Source organism: Cheilinus undulatus, linkage group 12 (assembly GCF_018320785.1).
Source record: "Cheilinus undulatus linkage group 12, ASM1832078v1, whole genome shotgun sequence".
Classification (NCBI taxonomy): domain Eukaryota; kingdom Metazoa; phylum Chordata; class Actinopteri; order Labriformes; family Labridae; genus Cheilinus; species Cheilinus undulatus.
Genome location: NC_054876.1, coordinates 11,522,016 through 11,543,783, shown reverse-complemented (window position 1 = coordinate 11,543,783; position 21,768 = coordinate 11,522,016). Strand labels below are relative to the sequence as shown.

Sequence of the window (21,768 nt, the reverse complement as noted above, 5' to 3'; positions counted from 1 at the left end):
CAAAGCCTTACTTTAGATCAAGACTGTATATGAAGTTAGCCTTGAGGTGCAGTCTACTTTCTTATTCGTATGATTGGTATTGTTTAGTACAAAGCCTCATTTCTATCTGCATTATTGCACTTTAGCATTAGGATGAACTAAAAACTCATGCTATTTGTTTTCAATCAATTGCCCTGTAGCTTTTTATATCGGTCCAAATTCCACAATATTGTAAGTAGCTTTTATTGAGAAATTCACTTGAGTTGCACAGTTTCTGTTCAGCAGAGCTGCTGCCACCATGTGACACTTGAATGTTACTACAAAATACAGCTCTGCAAGTTATGTAATTTTTCACTGAACTTTTCATCAAAAGACAAAAGTATAAAAACATGTTAATTGATATCAACATAAACGAGAGCCAGCAGGATATCCCCAAGGTCTGGTTTCAGTCTGTAATTCTAAATTGGTAATAGTTTTTACATTATTGTCAGCTACACAGTGGCCATTATTGATGCTTTTCTGCGTGTAGAAAATGTGGACCATAATTTTGAAGAGAGCTAAACTCTATGAGCAGCCTTTTAAACGAAAATTTTTTGGAACAACTTTAACAGTAGGCATATTTTTCCCAGCTAAATAAGTAACTCAAGTAACACCGAAATGCATTTAAACTTTGTTGATGATTCTGTTGTTTATTTTTTCATAATAAAAAACCTTGTGTTGTCAGTTTTGAATATTTTTGATCATGTTTTCATACTTTTTTTTCCCCTGTTTTTGTGACAGTAACATGGACGACTGTGAGAAGTTTGAAATATCAGAAAACAGCGTAAATAAGGGAACAGAGCAGATCAGGCCCGAATGCTTTGAGCTGCTCAAAGTTTTGGGGAAAGGTGGCTATGGAAAGGTAAGACCTCTGATTCTCTGGAATTAAACTTTGAGCCCTGTTCCACACGCCACACTGATTCCACATGCTTTAAAAAAATAATGCAATAGTTTTTAAAATAGTATTTTGCTGTGGTATCAAAGGGGTAGTAATAGTGTTTGATTTTTACTAGTATTAAAATGAAATACAAAGTTCTGGTATTGTGACAACTTTACTGTGAGATGTAACTCAGCTTAAACATTTGATCTTAAAGGTTGCCAGCATAGAGTTTGAAATGGAAACACTGAAGCACTGGTGCTAGCAGCTTGGCAGAGTTACTCAATTAGAGAATAAAAAAAAAACACAATAGACCTAAAGGAGTAAGAATGTACTACTTTTTATCTCCCACAAGTGGGGGAAATACCCATCTGTCATTTTTTGGTTTTCAACCTGTCGTCACACTATCAGTACGTGCATGGTGTGAGGACATTACACTTGCTGTGTGGGGATTTTATTCTAAGTGGTTGGAAATTGTGTTTAGCACACCAAAGGTTTCTTCATGTCTTATTTTTGCCAATTGAGAAACACTGTCAAAACACTGAAATGCATATCCGCATGTTGTAGCTGGTGGAAAGTTTGAAAATCACACTTCAAATGTAAAATTTTCCCTCACAAAGCAGCCTCCTCCTTAACCCACATCAATACAAATCTGAAATGTCATCATCTGCACCCTTGTCATCAAAGTGTAAGCCCACTGACATAAGGAGGGTTTTGTTTTATTGTTTTATTTTGGTGTTACCAACACTTGGAGCTCTGGAAATTTTCTGACCTCTTCTTTTCTAAGCCTGGCAAAGAAAGTGCACATCACAGTTATTTTGGATACACTTTTCACTCAGCAAACAGATGTGTGACTTATTCTGTCTTGAAGTGGTTTTAATGTCTGATGAGTAAGAAGTCATTTCCTGCATCCTGGGATTTTTTCAGTTTTGTGATTCAACAACAGTTTTATAAAGACACTTGCGCCTTTTTTTGAATTTTTGTCTGTTGACAAAGACGACTTAAGTTCAGGTTGGAAGTTTCTTGTCCTCAGCAACTATGAAAAAATTGTTATTAACAAATAATTTATAATTTTGTTCGTTGAAACCAGCAGCCTGTTGCACCAGCTATGCGTACATTCTGCCTTAAGTTATGGTGTAAAGTCCACACTAAACCCTACGTTGAAACTAGTTAAGTTATAACTTAAGTTGTGTCATTGTACAGTTGCACCACAGAGACGTATGGTTGATCTTAACTAGTAGAGATTTACGTCCAAACTAACTAAAATATTGTCGTGGATATGATGTTTTCTCTCACTCTAACCAATCACTGAAAAGCATTTTTAACCCCCTTTTGCTACACATGCTAATGGCTAAAAATAACATGTGCCAACGGCCGTTAATTCTCAAACAGCACTGTTAATGCAAAATATGACAAGGCATTTTGCATATGTGAGTATTGTAAAGCCTACAGCCTAAACCTAAAGCCAGTATAAAATGATAACACTGACATCGAGTGGTGGAATCGCGAACAACATGAGATAATGTAACAGTGGACGGCGGAAATTATCTCCGCTCATGGAAAACAACAGCGTTACTGATCATGGTGAACGCTGACTCCAAATTGCCGGTAAAAGGTTATAACTTAAGCCTACGTTGAAACTTTCACGGTTAGTGCAACACCTTAAATGTTGGGAGAGCGTAAACTCCATCGTAAGTAAGAACTTACGTTCAAATTAGGCTACGTTTGGACTTACGCACAGCTGGTGCAACCCATAGCACTCTAACCCAGACTGAATCAGAGCAGTAACTGTTTCAGCCACAGAACAAGAAAAAATATAAAGTCCCTTCACACATGCACAAACTCCTGAAATTTTTTTGCTATTTTTGGGTTGGGTTGCATGCATAAATGCAAAGACAAATTTTTTTCAATCTGTCTTTACCTGGATAGTTTCCTGCTAGCTTCTTAGTTAAATCTCTTCCAGAGATCTGCTTTGTGATTGTTTAATCTTCATGCATGTAATTATGCTGCTTCTTACTCTCTTTGGCTTGTCAAGTAAGTCTCTACTCTATTGCTTACTATAGACACATTTTATCAAATGCAGCGTTGATAGGAAGCAAAAACAGGCAGCGGTGCATCTGACTCCAGTGTTTTATCTGCTATCTTTAGAAGCATACCCCCTTCCTGCTTTATAGGGAAAAACTCCTGCTGTGAGGGACATGTGTGAAAATGCAACTCTGGAAGATTTCAGGGGCAGACTGCCTGAAATTCTTCTGAAAATCAGCTGAAGTGCATGTGTGAAATGACTTAACACTTGTAATACAGAAGGACTGTAACTTTTGGTAATTTATTATTGACTCAGATTTAACTATATATATATCCAAAGTAGCTTTAAATGATTCCTGTTGGTACTGGAATCCAGTTTTTTTATCTCAAATTGTCAAATAACAGACAAAATGTATATTTTAAATAGCCAAAGCTACATTCACTCTGGCATACTTACAAGTCTTGTAAAGTAGCATTATATTCAGTCTGCACAAAAAAAAAACATTAGAAAAACCAGACCCTAAAATACAGCCATATAAACTGGCTCTGAATAGCCTAAATCATTTTACTTAACACAGTAGGTCAAGGTTATTCAAGGCTTGGTCCAAAAAGGGGTAGTTATCTATGTGTAGCTGTGTGGACTGATATTAAACGAGGCAGTACACCTGTAAACTATAGCTTGATTTTTTTTTCAGCACTGAAGTGTGCAGGAAGGTTTTTCTGTCACCTTTAATGCAATGAGATCTGTAGCTAACAGTTTACTTGGCTTCTGTTTAAATTACAAGCTAGCTAATTCATTATTGAGATCATTGTCTGAAAAAAATGATACATTAAAGGTTGTAGGCATGTTTACATCATGCTTTTATACGTGGACTCAATGGAATATGTATTGAATTGCATGCCTAAACCCTGTGAAGATGAATATAGACTTGTCGACTTGACTGACATTTCGTAATTTTTTCCAGGTGTTTCAAGTTCGGAAAGTGTCAGGTGCCAACTCTGGGAAGATATTTGCCATGAAAGTTTTAAAGAAGGTGAGTAAATCAGGACTTTCGGTTTCGCTGGATTTCTAGAGCAGGTGTTCATAAGCAGAGGCTCGAGTCCTCAACACACTGGTCGTGGGATCAATTCTCTGTCTCGGTGCTGTATTGTGCATGTCTTCCCCTGCTCTCTTTCCCCATTTGTCGCTCTTTAGATGACCTATCTTAAATAAGGGAAAAACTAAAAAATAATCTTGAAAAAAAACATTTAAAAAAAATCAAAGTCATAAAATGTCTTCAAAATTATTTAATTAGCAAAATGTGTACTATTTGCCAGAGCCATGCAAATATTTTATCAAATATACACACCTAGTTGGTGTTAATTCACTTTAGGATGTTGTTTTTTTTGTGGATTAGGTTGTTGTCATCTTTACCCACTTCATGTATGGCAGCTTGTTGCATATGCATCCACAAACTTCAAGTGGAAGAGCGAAGAAGAAGGAAAAGAGGGAAAATGGATTTAAGGAAATTTGTTTGAAAGATAAAAATTACACCAAATAATGGTAGGGTCAACAACATTTTTGGGGCGACTTGCAAGTTATGCAAAATGCTATAAAACTTGGGACAATGAGATTCAAAGCTGTTGAGTCCCAAAAATGAAATCACCAATTCTACGTGGCACAGAAATTGCATTATACTTTCTTGGTTTTAGCCTTTTAAAGGTTGGTTTTAATAAGTTGCAGGAACTTAGGAAAACATCAATCAGTTACCAATTAAATGAAGAGTAAATGTGAATCTGGCTGCCCCCTACTGTACAAACAGTGTAGTACATTGTTGTGTAAGAGGAATGGCATCTGCATACTGTTATCCAATGTAAGCAAACACATGTTACTTACATGTATGGGGGAATTAGCGCCTTAAATACTTGGTGCAGTCACAAGCTAAATGCAGATTAACTGTGTCTACTGTTTCATGTGTTCTGAATGTCACTGCGTGCCGTCTCTGGTGACATACTGGTGCATTCAGCCGTGAGGCTTGAAGCTAAGGGCAGACCACCCAAAATAATGGCAGCAGGCTTTCTCCCATTAAACCTCAGTTGTGCAGCTTCTGTTCAGCTTGGCCTCCTCTCTGCAGCTGACACAGAGCAGTGCCTGACTATGCTTGAAAAGCCAGCTCTTATTCCCTGAAGCTTGAGGTTTGGGTTAATGACTGTGTTTATTGGCTTAATGAGACTTTACTGTAGCTACCGACCTGGCTTCCTGTGCGTGCTCTGCCCCTGCAGCAGCTGATGTTGGAGCTGTGAGCTAACAGGGTTAAAGTTGCAGCCTGAATAGTTTCACAGTTCTGACTCCCTGTGCTTTTCTGTCCCTCTCCAGGCCATGATTGTGCGTAATGCAAAAGACACAGCACACACCAAAGCTGAGAGAAACATTCTGGAGGAGGTGAAGCATCCCTTCATTGTGGACCTAATCTATGCCTTCCAAACTGGGGGAAAATTGTACCTCATCCTGGAGTATCTGAGCGGTGAGCAAGATGATGTCCAGACGAGAGAGAGAATTAATTTAAAAAATAAAATATAAAATTAATGCAAAAATTAATCTAATATTTATATACAGTGTATTGTAATCTCATGTTAACATGACAAAATCACATGGTGCCAACATGGGGGTACAGTTCCTTCTGTATTACCACCACTGCTTCTCAGTTAGACCCTGAAAGGAGATTAGATTTGCTTTTTAAAATAAATATTCAACAATTTACAAGGGGCCACTCTAAAAAAGAAAAATATAAATGGGGCAGTTGATTTTCAAGAAAAAAAACTCAACATTTTTAAATGAAGTTGTAGAAGAAATTGAACTTATATTTTTTGAGTTTAAAAGTCATACATGTCTTAGAAAAAATGTCTAAGTTTCAAAATCTGTAGATGTTTAATTAATGAACTTGACAAATTTCAAGTTTATAAAGTGTTGAATTTACAAGAAACAGAACTTAAAACCCGGTTGGATCAGATCATCTCTTGTATGCTTTCAGTGTCTTTTTTTTTTCTTCTGATTATTCCCAGTTCACACTTATTTCTCTTCAAAGTCCAGATGTTAGTGATACTGTGATGTTTCTTGGCCTAAACTGTATTTCCTTATTACCCAGTCCCAGTTTGATTACACTGTCAACTGGCTTCCTCTGGTATGATTTTCTTCAATGGAATAGGCTATTGTCAACTAAATAATCTTTAATAAATTTGAAGTTAGAGTCTTTTTAAACTCAAACATATGATTGTTTTTCTCCTAATTTTCAAATTCAAATCTTTTTTTTCTTATAAATAAATGGTTCATGTTTTTTTTTTTTTGGTAATTTCTTTTAAAGTGTCCCTAATATGTTTTCTTACTTTATAAACAGATGGAGTCTGCAGTAGAATAAGGAGGTTATCTGTATCACAATCATAGCATTACTGTCTCTCCTGCCGGTTTGTGGGCTCATACACAGTGCCATTTAAAGCCATGATACTTACACACCTGAAACATTTTGCCTTCACTATAAACACTACTAATGCTTAATGAAGGGACAAAGTGTGGCCTCTGTGCCACCTTTGGAGGTAGTCACAGGGACGTTACAGTGGCAGTGGGATCAGCGGAGCCACCAGCTTAGCACAGTGCTCTCTCACACTCCTGTAAACCCACAACGCAGTGTGAACTTACAGACAGGGGAACCATATAGAATGACCTGCACACAGAAACTCTATTTCACTAAGGGCTAGAAATTGGAAACAGCATCTATTCAGTGTAACGCCACAGCCAAGTGTTGTATGGCAAATTCATCACACTTTGAGAGCTGGTCCTCACCTTAACTGTTATTAGATTATTTGATGTTACCTAAATGGGAGACAAGAACACCGTCTAAGGCCAGCCACACACTACAGGATTTTAAGCCCAATTTAAGGCAGGATTTGCCTCCCCCAACGATTGTGGGGGCGTATCCCAAGTAGAGCCTCGTGCAAACGATTATTTGTCTGAATAATCCTTGTGCAGTGTCAACACGATTATTTTACTGCTCCAAATCGCGTTTTAGCTTCCCAGACCCTGAATCGTAAATATCAAACATGTTTGATACATGTTTGATGTCTTAAATATCTACGATTCTAGGTTGTAGTGCTGCTGACAGAGTACCCACAACAACCAATGAGAGTAAGCAGACTAGGTAGCGTCACCAGATGGATCATGCACGCTTTCGCTGCTCACAACTTTAAACACAACTGTAGCTTAGTTCCAGCCAGGATCTCATCTTGAGTCTCTCCCTTTGTTTTATGAGTTTTGCTGCACCTGTAACACATGCCAGGGCAGCCTGTTGTGAAGGGATAGCAAGACGGTATCGACAGACATCCGTGTTTTTTTTTTCTGAAGTCACATGATCACGTAAGGTTGTAGGCAGGTCGGCAGGTGTGTGGTTTCCAGTGATCTGACAATCTGGCTGAGTTGTCTAGTGTGTGCGTTCAGAGGGTTAAAGTTGAAAAATCTTTGGAAAATGTCCTGAAGTCTTTGGTCTCCCACGGTTTGAAAATTGTTTCAGATTTAAAAATCGTCTAGTGTGTGTGGCTGGCCTAAGAGAGTCAAAACTGCAGCTTGAGGCATCATAGTGTTCTCAGAAACCTTTGTACTTTCCTCCCTTGGAGGAAGAACATGATGGAAAAGTCTTTGATCACTAGGGCCGACAAACTACTAAATTTTAATGAAGACCCTTTATGACACAATTTCCTGTCATCTCCTTATGACTGATGATGTTTTTATTGCATAGTTGAACTTTGTGTTGTCACTTAATTTGTTTTTGTTTATGTGTTTTAATGTTTTTCGAGTCTGTGTGCCAATTTTGATATGTTTGTTGGTTAAACCAGGCTGAAAAACAAATTTTCCTTCTGAGAGAAAGAAGTCGAAGTTAAAAAATATCATTCTCTCTCTTATGATCTTTCTGTCGATTACCTAAAGTCTAGTGCTGCTGTTGCTGAAAAGCCTATGTGCATTTTGTGATGGCATATGTGAATCTAGACTGAATAAGGATTTAATATACCCTGTCACTTCTTAATTTTTAACAGAGCTGATGTAAAGAGAAACAATTTCATACAAACCCTATCTATTACCGCTTTAAAGTGGGGTGAACATTTTTATGCAGTCACTTATTTTACCTTGCATATTTTTATTTAATTGACAATACAAATCTAAAACAAATCTGTTTTCACTTTGACGTTGAAGAGTTTTTTTTCTTCAAAAAGCCAAATTATATGAACCATGACTGATTAATAAAAAATAAATAAAATGGTAAAACATCCTAGGGTGGGGATTACATTTTATAGTCACTGTATTTCTGCAGTAAAGGAAACAAGATGGGTGTTTCACACAAAATGTCAATGATATATTTTCATTATTTCCACTTTGATTATTTTGCCTTATCTGTCTTCTTTCTTGTGCTGCAGGTGGGGAGCTTTTCATGCAGCTGGAAAGAGAGGGCATTTTCATGGAGGACACAGCATGGTGGGTCACTTACAATTTCCAGAGGGTCTGCAGCATAATATATCCGCACCATGGTTTTGCACTGACTGAAGCACGCCCTCGCCCACTGGGTCCATTTCTTAAGCTGAGCACTGCTCAGCCTTGGAAAGCTGAATCAAGAGTTCATACATGAAGAGAAAATGACAAACAAATGGCGTTATTACTTTGCCTGACTGAGGTTTCTTTGCTGTTCATATGCTTCTAGTTTTGATGTAATGCTGTTTTAGTGGTGGGAATTGATCCAATGCTCTTTGTACTCCAGTGATTGACTTCCTGTCTGAGTCTATCTGCTCTGTTCAGCTTTACACTGGCTTGCATCAGCTCTGCCAAAAATAGGCTCATCACCGATCTCGAGCTGAACAGCAGACTGGTGCTTCTGGCTAATGCTGGAAACACAAAGATTGACTAGAACGAGAGCAGTCAGCTCTGGAGTGCACAGCACAGACAGACCATTGCAGAGATGTACCCTGTGGAAATTGTGGGTCAATTTGTCATCATCAGGAATCTTAAATGAGTGTAAATTGTTTTGTTTCTGGAAACTGCTACATTTCAGGATGTTTTTCTTAAACATGTCAAATCTTAATGTCGGTGCATCTATCATCCCCTTTTCACTCACACCACATATGTTTGCACACATATTAAAAAGCCACCCACAAAATTTACATCATGAAACATTTTCCAAATGCTGACAGGATGCACATCCTGAAAAACAACCATTGTTACAAGTTGTATCATAACAAACAAATGCGAACAATTAAACAAACGGCTTTGGTCTGAAGCTTGTAGTTTTTGAAAACAGGCTGACGGTGACACGGTTTCTGAGTCAGTGTGATGTTCACTTGGAACAGGCACTGACTTTTAGTATCTGCAGCTCTGTTTTATAAACACAGCCTGCAGATGAAAACAGTGATTACATGAACTGAGCTGCTGGATAAATAGGGGTGTGTAATATTCCTGGAAAACTCTAAACGACATTGAGAGTAACACCGTCACTGCAGATCACTGTGGACAAGTGTATAAGTGTATATGATCAGTGATGGATCATGGGGAAAATGTGATTTTTTAATAACATTTTGCTGAATTTAAGACCACTGTCTTGTCTTTCTTGTCCACAGTTTCTACCTGGCTGAGATCTCAATGGCACTGGGACACCTGCACCAGAAAGGCATCATCTACCGAGATCTGAAGCCTGAGAACATCATGCTCAACAACCACGGTACTGAAACATGAGGGCAGAGCCGATTGACTTGTACATGTCCTTCCCATGTACGACCTTTACTTCCCAGATTAAATCATCTCTGCGAGTCATCTGATATTTAATCTATAGGTTATTTGGTGTGTAGTTTCATTCATGTTGCTGCTCTGGCTCTATCTCCTTATAGGGCATGTGAAGCTGACAGACTTTGGTCTGTGCAAGGAGTCCATCCATGACGGGACGGTCACCCACACCTTCTGTGGGACTATCGAATACATGTATGTTACCAGGGATGTCACAATACTTGAATTTTATACTTTGATACAATACAAAATCATATGATATCCATACCTTTTTCTATACCACAGCAACAAAAAGGTAGAAGTCTAAAGCACCTACGGGGTTGTCACAGATCTGTAAAAAGTCTTAAAATTCACATTTGAAATTTAGGGCCATAAAAAGTCTGAAAACGTCTCAGTTTCACCTGTGAGACCGCCAAGATTTTATGAGGCACGTTGCCTAAGATGTCTTTAATCCAGTCTTCGTTTGTAAGCTGTTTTTTTTTTTAATTATTTAAACAGTTTACATTTAGCACATGTATGTCCACAGTACAGTTTACGGCATCTAGAGCAGTGCTGCATTAAACTGTGTGTCAGCCCTGTACCTCAGTGTCCTTGGTTCTTGGAGAAGATCCTTCAGTGTTAACAAGATATCAGTGAAATGGTTTAAGAATAAAACAACAGATGTTTTAAACCACACAGACAAGACTCGTTGTTAAAGACTGCCCCAGAAAACAGCAAAAAAGAACAGTGGCAGCAACGTGACGGCTGTACAGCAAGGATCAAAAGATCTCTAGTGTTCATACTCGCTGAATCGCTCATGTCTGCACACCCTTCTCTCTCTGTCAACCACTACACCTTGATATCCAATAAATTGATATTTAGCATTGTAGTTTGTTACATTTTAGACAAAATAGTGGTCTTGCGTTAACAAATAAGCATTTCAGCACGTTTTAGCAAAGCTCCAACATACCGTGTCTACATGAAACTGCTCATTTTAAAATGAATATGTGATAAACAACAAATTCAAGCTCACTAGAATTTGAGCTTTGCAAAAAAAAAAACCCACCAATATTATATAATTAATCAATGACCTTAGATGTCTAACTGAACTACAGGTGCCCAGCACACCTGCTAAATATATGTTATGATGAATATCAGGTTACTATTTATTGATAGAATAGAGGCTTTAAATCGACCAGAAATGATCAAACATTGGCATTTTTGACCCCAAAAAATATTTCTCCTATCCCATATGACATTTCATAAACATTGCATTGAATTAGAAAATTCAGCTCTGGTCAACTTACCGAGAAATCTCACACACATTCCATTTTTGCTGTGCAAAAAGAGACATTAATTTTTCTCAGTGTAGGTCTTGAAAATGTCTTAAAACATCTTAAATTTGATGTTTAGGGTGTGTATCAACCCTGCACCTAACACAATAATTTTGTTTGAATACCAAAAACAGCAGGAAAACTCCTACAAACTGTTGTAATAGCACAAATACACTGCTAATATATTTGTGCAATTTAGACAGTGCTCTCTTTCCCTCTCTCTGTTTCTCTCTTTTGCTCTCAAGGGAAGGTTTAGTCAAAAACGTAACTGGAGATCTGTGTTTTTAGAATTGGTTGTAAGAGTAATGAACTTAATGTACAGACCTGAGCTAAGTCATTGGCTTGTTTAAGAGGTAGAAGTGTTCGTAGTGTTTGAATATGCATTCAAATGCATGATCCCTTTTAGTTTTGATATCATACCCTTAAGGTCTTTGCCCACTGAGTCTATTACTGTCATGTGTGGTTTTTGGATCCGTAACCAGATAAAAAAATGTCCCACACCCAAACCTTGCATACTGAGTATAAGGCATTTATTTTTCTGTTCATTGTGAAAGTTTGCAGGTGAGACAAATGATTTTTGATGTGAAGGGAAAAATGCACTGAAGGTCATTTTGTGGTTCTTTCAGTCCTTAAAAAGAAAAAACTGGGTCCATGCATCCTGACAGGCCCCTTCATAAAGGTTATTTGAACAAGTCTGGGTTTTAGGGTACTGTGCCAGGTTGTAGAGCTAGAGAACAGCTTTTTTACTATCCATTCAAAGGACTTTGGATTGAGGCATAAAGGACATAAAAGATCAAGCCTGTAAGTAAATGGATGCAAACACGATTAGCACAACATGAAATTTTTTTTTCCTTTTTTAATGTGAATCAGATGTGAAAAACAGAATCACTATGCAAAGAAAAATTCAATATCATATCGCTCAGCCATGTTGACAACCTTATCAGTCACACAGTCATTGTCTACATTTATAAATGTACTCTGTTTCTCATTTCCTGCCTGCTATGTGTATAAGCTGTATATGGTTTCACACATTTCTCTTCCCTCAGGGCTCCTGAGATCCTGATGAGGAGTGGGCATAACCGAGCAGTGGATTGGTGGAGCTTAGGGGCTCTAATGTATGACATGCTGACGGGAGCGGTAAGTGCAGATCAACCAATCCAGTAAAATCATTTATAAATAAAGTAAAACTGTTCATGACCTCGCTGACAGGATGTCAGGATCCTCCTAATCTATAGTCAACTTAATGCTGAATTTGTTTAGAAGGCCATGTGGATACATTTTATAGCATATCATTTTTACAGGTTATAAGTACGATATTTATATACAGGCCTATATTATTAATGTTATTCCAGTGGACAGGTGGTATTATAAACAGCCCCATGATATGATATGATATAATATGATACATATCCAGATGCAGACCCCAAGTCTATTCAAATAAAGCATGAAAGTGCTTCCTGTGATCTTCAGATCCCCTTCAAAAGCTGAGGGAAATTTCATTTACTAGCAGTGCTCGCTGTGATGGCACACAATGCCGAGCCCAGCTGTTGTTGCTAACTTCTAACTGGTATCATGTGTAATTGAAGAATAGTGTTGCTACAGGTTTTTACCTTGTTTTTTGCAGAGCTTGTATGTTGCATGATTTATGTCCTGACTTTCTGGTGTGTGAAGAAACCTGTAAAAATCCAGAAAATTTGCTTTTATTCTTGCTAATTCCCAAATAGATCCTCTGTCCATGTAGCTGGTAGTCTTGTTTTGGATCTGAATGCGTGCTGCATCATATAGATTAGTGCCTGCTGCCATCTGCTGCTTTTTTGTTAACTGCACCATAGGGTGGTGTATTTTAAAATGGCCGTCACAGCATTCATGGTCATACTGATTCTGTAAAATCTGTATTGATACACATAATGGAAAGGAGCACATGTTGATATATTGCCATGTTGATTTTTTGAGCACAGGCCAATAAACATTATTGTAATGATGCCAAAATTTAACAGAAGACTAGATTACAAGGTACTTGAGGATGATGACCCTGTACCAACTCCTGAAAGGATGATCCAAATTTCTGGTGTTTTCCATCCAATCAAATGTTTTTTTTTTTTAAATCCTTGCAGATTGCAACTCAGATGATGGGAAAACAAAGAGACACATTTTCAGAATCACCTCATAAGACTTTATGACTTCAGTTTTCTTGCCAGGCACACATTCATGACCCACCAAAATGGCTATTCCTTTTTGGGTCTCAGCCCGCCAGTTGTGAACCACTTTTCTAACAGAATGCACAAATCCTATGTCAGAACAGCAAGTGGAGTACATAGTTTTCCAAATCTTCCTTTAAGGAAGGTTCAGGCAGAGCACTACGTTTGAAATGCCTAACACAGCTGTATCATAAGGTGTGAACAACTGGACAGCATGTGTGTTTCAAACGGGACAGAATTACTAATGGTGTTATTTTTGTTTGTTTTATTTGCTTTGTTTGACAAAAGTCCGAACACACATGGATAACTGATTAATGCTTTGACACTCATAATACTTTGTATTTTCACTATTCTACCATGGGTTTCTGTGCGTAATCATAGTTAGAGCTCTGCTTAAACTTGCACACATCCTCTAAGTGATAAATACCACACTTGTAGTGGGAATGTTCTTACGCACTCATTACGCACATGTCTGCGTGAATGCACTGTTGAGGAACGCTGTTTGGTAACCTTGCAAAGCAGATGGATATGCCCATTACCATGTTTCTCACTGGCAAATCCATTTTGCAAAAATCCCATCTGAACCATTTGTGCCCAGTTGGAAAGTGACAGGACCAATCAGTGACGGGGGGCAGTGCTTTCCGGCACGGCGTGACTTAAGCAAGCAGCGACAAGAGGCCGGTGCCATTATGGCTTAAGACATTATGGATGCTGCTAAAGCACCAGTTTTATCAGAATTTGACATTTCTTTGTTAAAAGAAGAACAAAGAACAGCAGTACGTTGTTTCCTTTTCAAAAACGAAAAGTCATGTACTGACATGCCTATAGTTGCCATGGTTCGCATTATGCAGTTCTATATGGAGTTTATTCCTCAGTAGTTGTGTACCTCGGTAGCGGTGACAACGTCACGTGTTTTGTTGCTCTGATTGTCCCATAAAGATGTGACAGACAGAATGTTCATCCAATCACCCTCTGAGTTTTTTTCCAAAGTCTCTGCCCTTTCCCAAACGCTGTATATCAAAGGTCTTCCAGATGGATGCGTGAAACAAATCCATCTGACGTGTCAAGTTAGCTGTTTGGTGCACATAATCTGCATCTCACTCTTATTTTCTGTCTCTCTATAGCTGTTCTATGAAACAAAGGCTAAAGGCAAAAAAAAAAATGCATTACGGTGATTTGTAGCTTCTCAGTTAAAAGTAGAAAAGCACTCGGAGAGCGCAGACCTCTGCCATTAGCCCTATCTCCCAATAGTAAAGAATCCTTTAAAAAATTCCTGGATCCAGATGGTGATCCGGATCACTCCCAAAATCTAATCAGTTCTTCCTTATGCCATTTCTGACATTTCCTGAAAATTTCATCAAAATCTGTCCATGACTTTTTGAGTTATGTTGCTAACAAACTAACTAACTAACTAACTAACAAACCCTGCCGATCACATAACCTCCTTGGTGGAGGAAATAAGTAGAATGAGAGACATGTGGCAACAAAAAGGGGGAGCATTAATTTTCACAACATTCATCCCATTCGGGATTTTACAGCATTTTGCAACACACTGTTTCTCGCTCCTGTCAAGTCATGTGTTTACAACCAAACCAGCTGACCGTTTGCAAGTCTGGTTAATCAGAAGGTAAAGCACAGAACTGCAATCTCAATAGAAGTAGAGAAGCCTCTAGAAGTGCAGCTAAAGGCTAGTGGCTATTTAGGCTGCCTTTTAGCTGTTTGTATTGTCTTCAGAAGCTTAAATAATAGTGTGAGAAAAAGGGAATTGTTGACACTGCTCTGAGATTATATAAATGTTTGATTTACTCTGGAACTTTGAAACCCTTAGCACCCTTTTTAGTGAGGAAGCATGTGCCACTATTGCTGTTTCTATCATTTGTGTCTTTTTGTGTGTATTTTTCAGCCTCCATTCACTGGTGAAAACAGGAAGAAGACGATTGATAAAATCTTGAAATGCAAACTCAGCCTTCCACCTTACCTCACACAAGAAGCCAGGGACCTCCTGAAAAAGGTGAGCTGTGAGATCCTCGCGCATGTGTCTGTCTCTGATGAAACATCCGATGTTTTTGGCAGGAAAGTAAGTGTCCAACCTTTCTCTTTCAGCTGCTGAAACGAAATGCCTCACTGCGACTCGGAGCTGGGCCAGGAGATGCTGCAGAGGTCCAGGTAGTTACATAAAATTAGAGTAGAGTGTTTTTACTCACAGTGTGATACATAGTAATTTTTGACCATTCCAAAAAGCCAATACTCCTTCGAAAACCTGGACATTACCTGAAAGTATAAAACCCTGTTGTATTTGATAGGTCCACCCATTCTTTCGACATATAAACTGGGACGACCTCCTCGCCCGGAAAGTTGAGCCTCCATTCAAACCTTTCCTGGTACGTTTTTTTTCTGTCTATAGCAGCATTGTCCTCTGTGACTGTCCTCAAAATATGATTAACTGAACTGCTTCTTTGGGCAGCAATCAGCTGATGATGCCAGCCAGTTTGACTCCAAGTTCACCAGCCAGACTCCCGTGGACAGTCCTGATGACTCAACCCTCAGCGAGAGTGCCAATCAGGTCTTCCTGGTAAGTTTTTGTCCAGAGGTTAAACCTCCAGCAAAACAGAAAGTAATAGCTTGTTTTTAAGTTTTAAAAAAGTTATTGTAGGTCAGTTCTTCAGGACATTGATGTAAGAAACACACAGCACTGTTTGTTGTAATTCAACTCCAAGGTTTACCTCTCCTCCCTGGCTCAACAACTGACTGAATAAAGAAAACAATGAATCATTGAAACGATACTCATTGTTTTGCAGTGTTTTGGTTAAAGATCACAAGTAAACATGCACCCGTCATCACACAACCCTGCAGGAAGGTCACAGCTTTTGTGCAAATCAAACCAAAAATCACATGTGGCTCTTTCTCTTGGCTCAGTGTGTATCTTTGTGCCGCTAAGTCCTTTGTCAGTCCAACAACTAACCTACTGCTCTCTATTTTACACCAATAATGTAGACAGAATGTAGAAACTATCTTGTTTAGTGGTACAGGTGTTAGCTTTAATGTGCAAGAGCATTTAAGTTTAGTCCTGCACAATATTAAAAACTGTGATGTTCAAAAAAATTGCTAAATCTTGCTTTAATGATATGGTGTGCAAGAGAGCATATCGTCTGAAACCAGAGGTTGCGCTGGGCTTTTTTGTTGTATGTCATTTTGACGGAAAGGGTCGTAAAAATTCCATCATGCCATTTTACAATCTGTCATTATAATTTTCTCTCTAATATCTGTATATAATATAATTCAATATGACTTTATTTCTAGTGTTTAATTAATGGAGCACCTTTTCTAAACTTATATTCAAAAAAACAATCTTTGAGGTTTTGCATTTTTAAATGGCACTGAGAGAAAGATGAACACAGCAGCACAGCGTTTACTCCTCATCATTTTTACGCTGTGACAGTGGAGCAACAACCCCTGTCTTTAAGCAAGCAACTATGAACTGCGCCATTTAAGATATCACGTACAGTTTTAAAGATTTTTTTTTATATTAAGATGTTGTAGTTTGAGGACCATAGGTGAAAACAAGTTGTTTAAAGGCTGTACTGTGGAGCCATCCATGTGCATTTTTGTCTGCTCCACAGGAGTCTAATCCAAAAAAAAAAACATCACACACTCTGACCTTGCACACTGAGTCAGGTGCGTTTGGCCTTGACTGCGAAAATTTGTAGAACGTGGCAAATAGTGTCGTATTGCGAGCCTGTGTCTGTCACTCCTTTAAAATCCAGCTGGATACATCCTAGGCTACAAAAACATGCCTTTATCTGTTAAATTTTCATGGTTGATATCCACATACACGGGAAAACTACAGAGTTTAAAGTGAAGTTTCAGTAAGAGAGAGGGGGAGGGTGGGGGGGGTGGTGAGCGAGAAAGAGAGAATAAAGCAGATCTGAATCATCATTCACCCATCTCTCTGTAAAATTTCCATGGTTGATATCCACATGATAAATGAGCAAACTTTGGTGTTTAAAGTGTGGTTTCGGTGGCGAACAAGCAAGGTGGAAGCAGGGGAAACTGTTTTGAATCATCAGTCACCTTTGACTGATACGGAATTTCGCAAAAAATCGAACCTGTTCCCAAAACAACGGAACAAATAAAACGACAATTTCGGCATCAGTGTGCAGACATGATTAGAACAGAATGAAATGGGCTCATTGTGCAAAGGCCTTAACACTCTGCATGCCGACCTGTGTACTGAGACACCTGCAGCAGCCTTTCAGTGCTGTCAGCACAGAGACCAACGGGCTTTTACAAATCGACAGTGTTGAGGTCAGTGATAGAGCCCACAGGGTACAAGATTTTTAATAGATTAAATAACCTCCTTGATAGTCCATGTGTGCTAAATGGAAAGGTCTATGAATCTATCTGTGTGTGAGCGCTGAAATGCAGGCTCATTCTTGTCATTCCAGCCCATCAAAATGACGGACAGCCTTCAATATTCTCTGTCATCCTTCAAAAGAATCTGTCATTGATGGAGAATAGTCGGTTAACACAACCTCTGTCTGAAACACAACTTTTATGCATATTTAAATTCGTATTTTCTAAAATACCTGTGTTTTCAGGAATTTAGAATAAATTCAAAAGCAGTGACAATCTATTTGAGGTAAGGTGAGTGGGGGAAAAATGTACATTGGACCAAAGGGAGTCACATCTAACAAGAAGAAAATGTAAATTCAGCTTTTTGATGAGAAAATTGAATTTGTCCATTTGCGAGTAAGAGACCTGTTTGCTTTTCTGCAATATAAAATAGATAAAAGAGGTTTCATGACCAACTTATTTCCAAGTCATATTTCCAATCTAAATCTCAGTACTTATCAACACCACTAATTTGTTTGTTTGAAAGATGAACAACAATCTTTTTTTTAAAAGAATTTGTGCTTTTCTGTCCTATTAGACATAAAAATAATGACTGATACATTGTTTAAAGAATGTGGAATCAAATAAGTAATTTGAGCAACCTTATTCACAAAATACCTTTGTTAATGCACATTTGATAAGGTTTTCATGTTTACTTTTAATGTTAATACAAATTAAAAGTGTATGAGCCAATTAAAGGGTTTTAATATCAAACTTGATAGAATGATTTGAAATGATGCATTGGCACCTTGTTAGATTTTCTGCAAATCACAACAATACCATGATAATACTGATAACCCTGATAGTTTAGGTCATGATAATTGTGATATGAAATGTTCGTATTGTTACATCTCTAGTGGCGATACTCCCTGAGCACTCAGCGGTGACTTGATACCGCATTTTAGTGTCAGTTCAGTTTATTTCAGCTAGTGTTGAGACACGTCGAGCCACAACCACATAGTCAGAAAGCACCTGTAGGGCCTTTGTCCCCACAACTGACTTTTTTAACGCTGGCAGCACCTACAACCTAATTTTCAGAGCACTACTCATCAGCTTTCATTATGTGTAAAAATGACTCCTGCTTTGCTCAGTAGAATCCATAACATTGTTTTCAAATAGCTGTGTGTTCATAATTTTGTATTCCAAAGGAAATCTCACACAGAAAACATGAAGACCAAGCGAAGGAACCCTTCCTGACATGTACAGAAGCTGCAGACCTGAAAACTTGCTCTCAAAAAGATGAGCTGGATTTGTTTCCCTTTTGCCATCGTCACTTGCCAATTAAAATCAAATTTTGATTTTAAATGGCAAGTGAGGAAGAAGTGACATTGACCAGCTGGGTGACCAAGGGGGTTGTTTTTCTGCCCAGGGTGCTAAGCGCCAGTAATGCAGGACTATATTGGTTTTGAATTGAAAATAAGCACTGCCTGTGAACACAGGCCCTACAGAGGAGACGAATCAAATTCTTAAATCGTTTTGGACCAGTACGTATTTGTTCGAAGTCTTTTTTTTTAATTCAAATTATTATTTTTGTTTAATAAAATGGTTGACACAAATGTAGCACAGGACATTCAAAGGATTTGTGACAGCTACTTCTCTATCAGAAAATACAGACTTGATCATGCGTCACCCACATTGTAACTTCATTTCAACATTTGACCAGAATTGACCCATATCTTAGTTAATCCCCCACAGCATTAATTTCTTCTTCATTCATGATTTATAAGTCATTTTAATAAATGTAACTGTATGATAAAAGTGAGCAGTTAAACTCCCCTGTTTCAACACTTGTAGTAAGAGTTCATTTTGAGAAATAACCTCCATAATTTTAATATTTCACTCTCATTTCAGTTAAGGTCATAATGCTGTACAGACATATCGTGTAAACAAACCCCCTTACAAAAAGAGGTCAGCTGTGCTCTTGGTATTTTTTTTCTTCCATTTAAACAAGTCCGTCTTACGAGAATCGGTTAATGCGTCCCATCTGGTTCCGTGTTGCTGGCTTTCCTGGAAGCTTCTCTCACTGTTTCACCACATTGCATGATCCGGTTTACTTGGTGTTTCATTGCTCATCATCAGCTGTGGGTTGTTTTTGGAAACATGCTCTTTGAAGAGGTGGATTCTCATCTCTCTCTGTTATTGTCCTTCGCCCCTTCCCCCAGGGTTTCACATATGTAGCCCCATCTGTGCTGGAAAATGTCAAAGAGAAGTTCTCGTTTGAGCCAAAGGTCCGCTCACCACGGAAGTTCCCTGGAAGTCCAAGAACACCTGTGAGGTAACAGCAACATGTTTTGTTTTCCTTTCTCTGGTTCCATAGAATTCCTCTAGTCATCGCTTACAGATTTTCCACACAGCAAGTCTTTCCTACTTCGATTACTCATTTGCTGAGCTTGTAAATGCAGCCAGATTGATCTGAAACAACAAGCCATCTACACAAGACTAAATTAGTCCCTCTACAACAAGACAACCTCTTTGGGATCTGAAACAGCTGTTAATTTTAGATAAGTAGAATGAGATGATTTAAACAAGATCCACTTGTGATTTTATCAATTTTAGGCTGATTTCATACACTGCTTTTTAGCTGTTTTATTCCTTTACTGCTGTGTTTTTCATATCACTTGAGGTATTACACTTCTGCTCCATGTTTTTGCTTTTAAAGCTGATCTTCTTTAGGTTCAAGCTTTTAATACAGCAGGAGTCTCTTGTGCTTTAGCCCCTCTGCTGGTGGAAGCTGGTGCTCTTGGGAAAAGGCTAGAAACTCTCCTAAGATATTTCAGTAGATTGTTTTCTTCACATACAAATCCAAAGAACAAAGTGGAGCACGAGTCACTTTTTGAAATTTGATAAGGTGCGAAGGACTAACGTTTTGAAGTGCATCTTCAACAGAGAATCTAACAATAGAGGTGTGATTTTAAAAAGTTAAATACCCTCCTTCTTACAGAGTGCCAGCACCGATTGGTTGCTGGGAGTAGGAAGTAAACTTGCAAAAAACAAGGTTGTGCACTGGGGCACAGTCATGTTGGAATAGAAAAGGGCCTTCCCCAAACTGTTGCCACAAATTTGGAAGCATAGCATTGTCCAAAATGTCTTGGTATGCTGAAGCATTAAGATTGCCCTCTAGTGGAGATAAGGGGCCTAGCCCAGACCCTAAAGAACAGCTCCATACCATTATACCTTCTCCACCTCCTTTCACAGTTGGCACAGTGCAGTCAGGCAGGTAACGTTCACAGTTATTGTGAACCTCCTTAAGAGAAATCGCCACCCAAATTTTTTAAAATTTTCAACCTCTCACATTTATCTAATAAAGAATTTGTCAGTCTAAACCCTAAATGGAACAAAACAGTCAAACAAAGAGCAAGGCAAAAATAAATATGTTTTGAAAGAACATCATTATAAAAGGGAGTGCATGCATTTGATTTTACCCTATTTTCCCAGGACATCATGGAAATTTGGTAATTTCATAAGGAATTTCATCAATATCTTAGAAAAACCTGCTTGTTATCCAAAGAAAATGAGATAAATAAATTGAAATCTTCAGCAACAAATGACGTAAATTTACTTGGAATCATAGGAAAACCTATAGAATACAGGTATGTCCCCTTAGGGCTTCCATACAAAACACTTTTTTTCCACATTTTTGTCCCTGGCACACATTTCGCAACGCACTTGAAAGAACTTAGCGACCCACTTTTGGGTCCCGATCCACCAGTTGAGAAACACTGCACTAGGGCACAGTCATGTTGGAAAAGAAAAGGCCTTCCCCAAACTGTTGCTACAAAGTTGGAAGCATAGCATTGCCCAAAATGTCATGGTATGCTGAAGCATTAAAATAAGGGGTCAAGCCCTAACCCTGAAGAACAGCTCCATACCATTATCCCTCCTCCATCTCCCTTCACAGTTGGCAAAATGCAGACAGGCAGGTTACGTTCACAGTTGTTGTGCTTACATTAATGCCAGTGGAAGTTCAGAATGCTTTAGCGATGGCAGAGCGTTGGCAACTTTTATGCACCATGTGCCTCAGCAGTTGTCCAAAGGGACAAATATTAGAGAATTTGTTTGTTTGCCATGGTTGCTGTGCAAAAGTCTGGGAGAGTGGTGCTGCAGTTTTGTTATTGCCATGGGGAGCAGAGCTTTCAGTCGCTCTGCTCCCCA

The 21,768-nt window shown here is 38.5% G+C and overlaps 1 protein-coding gene across 1 annotated transcript in view; it reads left to right on the top strand.

Moving 5' to 3' along the window:
- rps6kb1a (ribosomal protein S6 kinase b, polypeptide 1a) overlaps window positions 1-21,768 on the top strand; it is a 31,227-nt gene that overhangs the window by 3,892 nt on the left and 5,567 nt on the right. Inside the window, exons 3-14 of the mRNA XM_041800922.1 lie at window positions 760-880; window positions 3,886-3,954; window positions 5,277-5,424; window positions 8,360-8,417; window positions 9,551-9,651; window positions 9,818-9,908; window positions 12,073-12,163; window positions 15,128-15,235; window positions 15,328-15,390; window positions 15,528-15,605; window positions 15,689-15,796; window positions 19,779-19,891. Coding sequence (XP_041656856.1) covers window positions 760-880; window positions 3,886-3,954; window positions 5,277-5,424; window positions 8,360-8,417; window positions 9,551-9,651; window positions 9,818-9,908; window positions 12,073-12,163; window positions 15,128-15,235; window positions 15,328-15,390; window positions 15,528-15,605; window positions 15,689-15,796; window positions 19,779-19,891 — 1,149 coding nt within the window. The remainder of the gene's footprint in view (window positions 1-759; window positions 881-3,885; window positions 3,955-5,276; window positions 5,425-8,359; window positions 8,418-9,550; window positions 9,652-9,817; window positions 9,909-12,072; window positions 12,164-15,127; window positions 15,236-15,327; window positions 15,391-15,527; window positions 15,606-15,688; window positions 15,797-19,778; window positions 19,892-21,768) is intronic.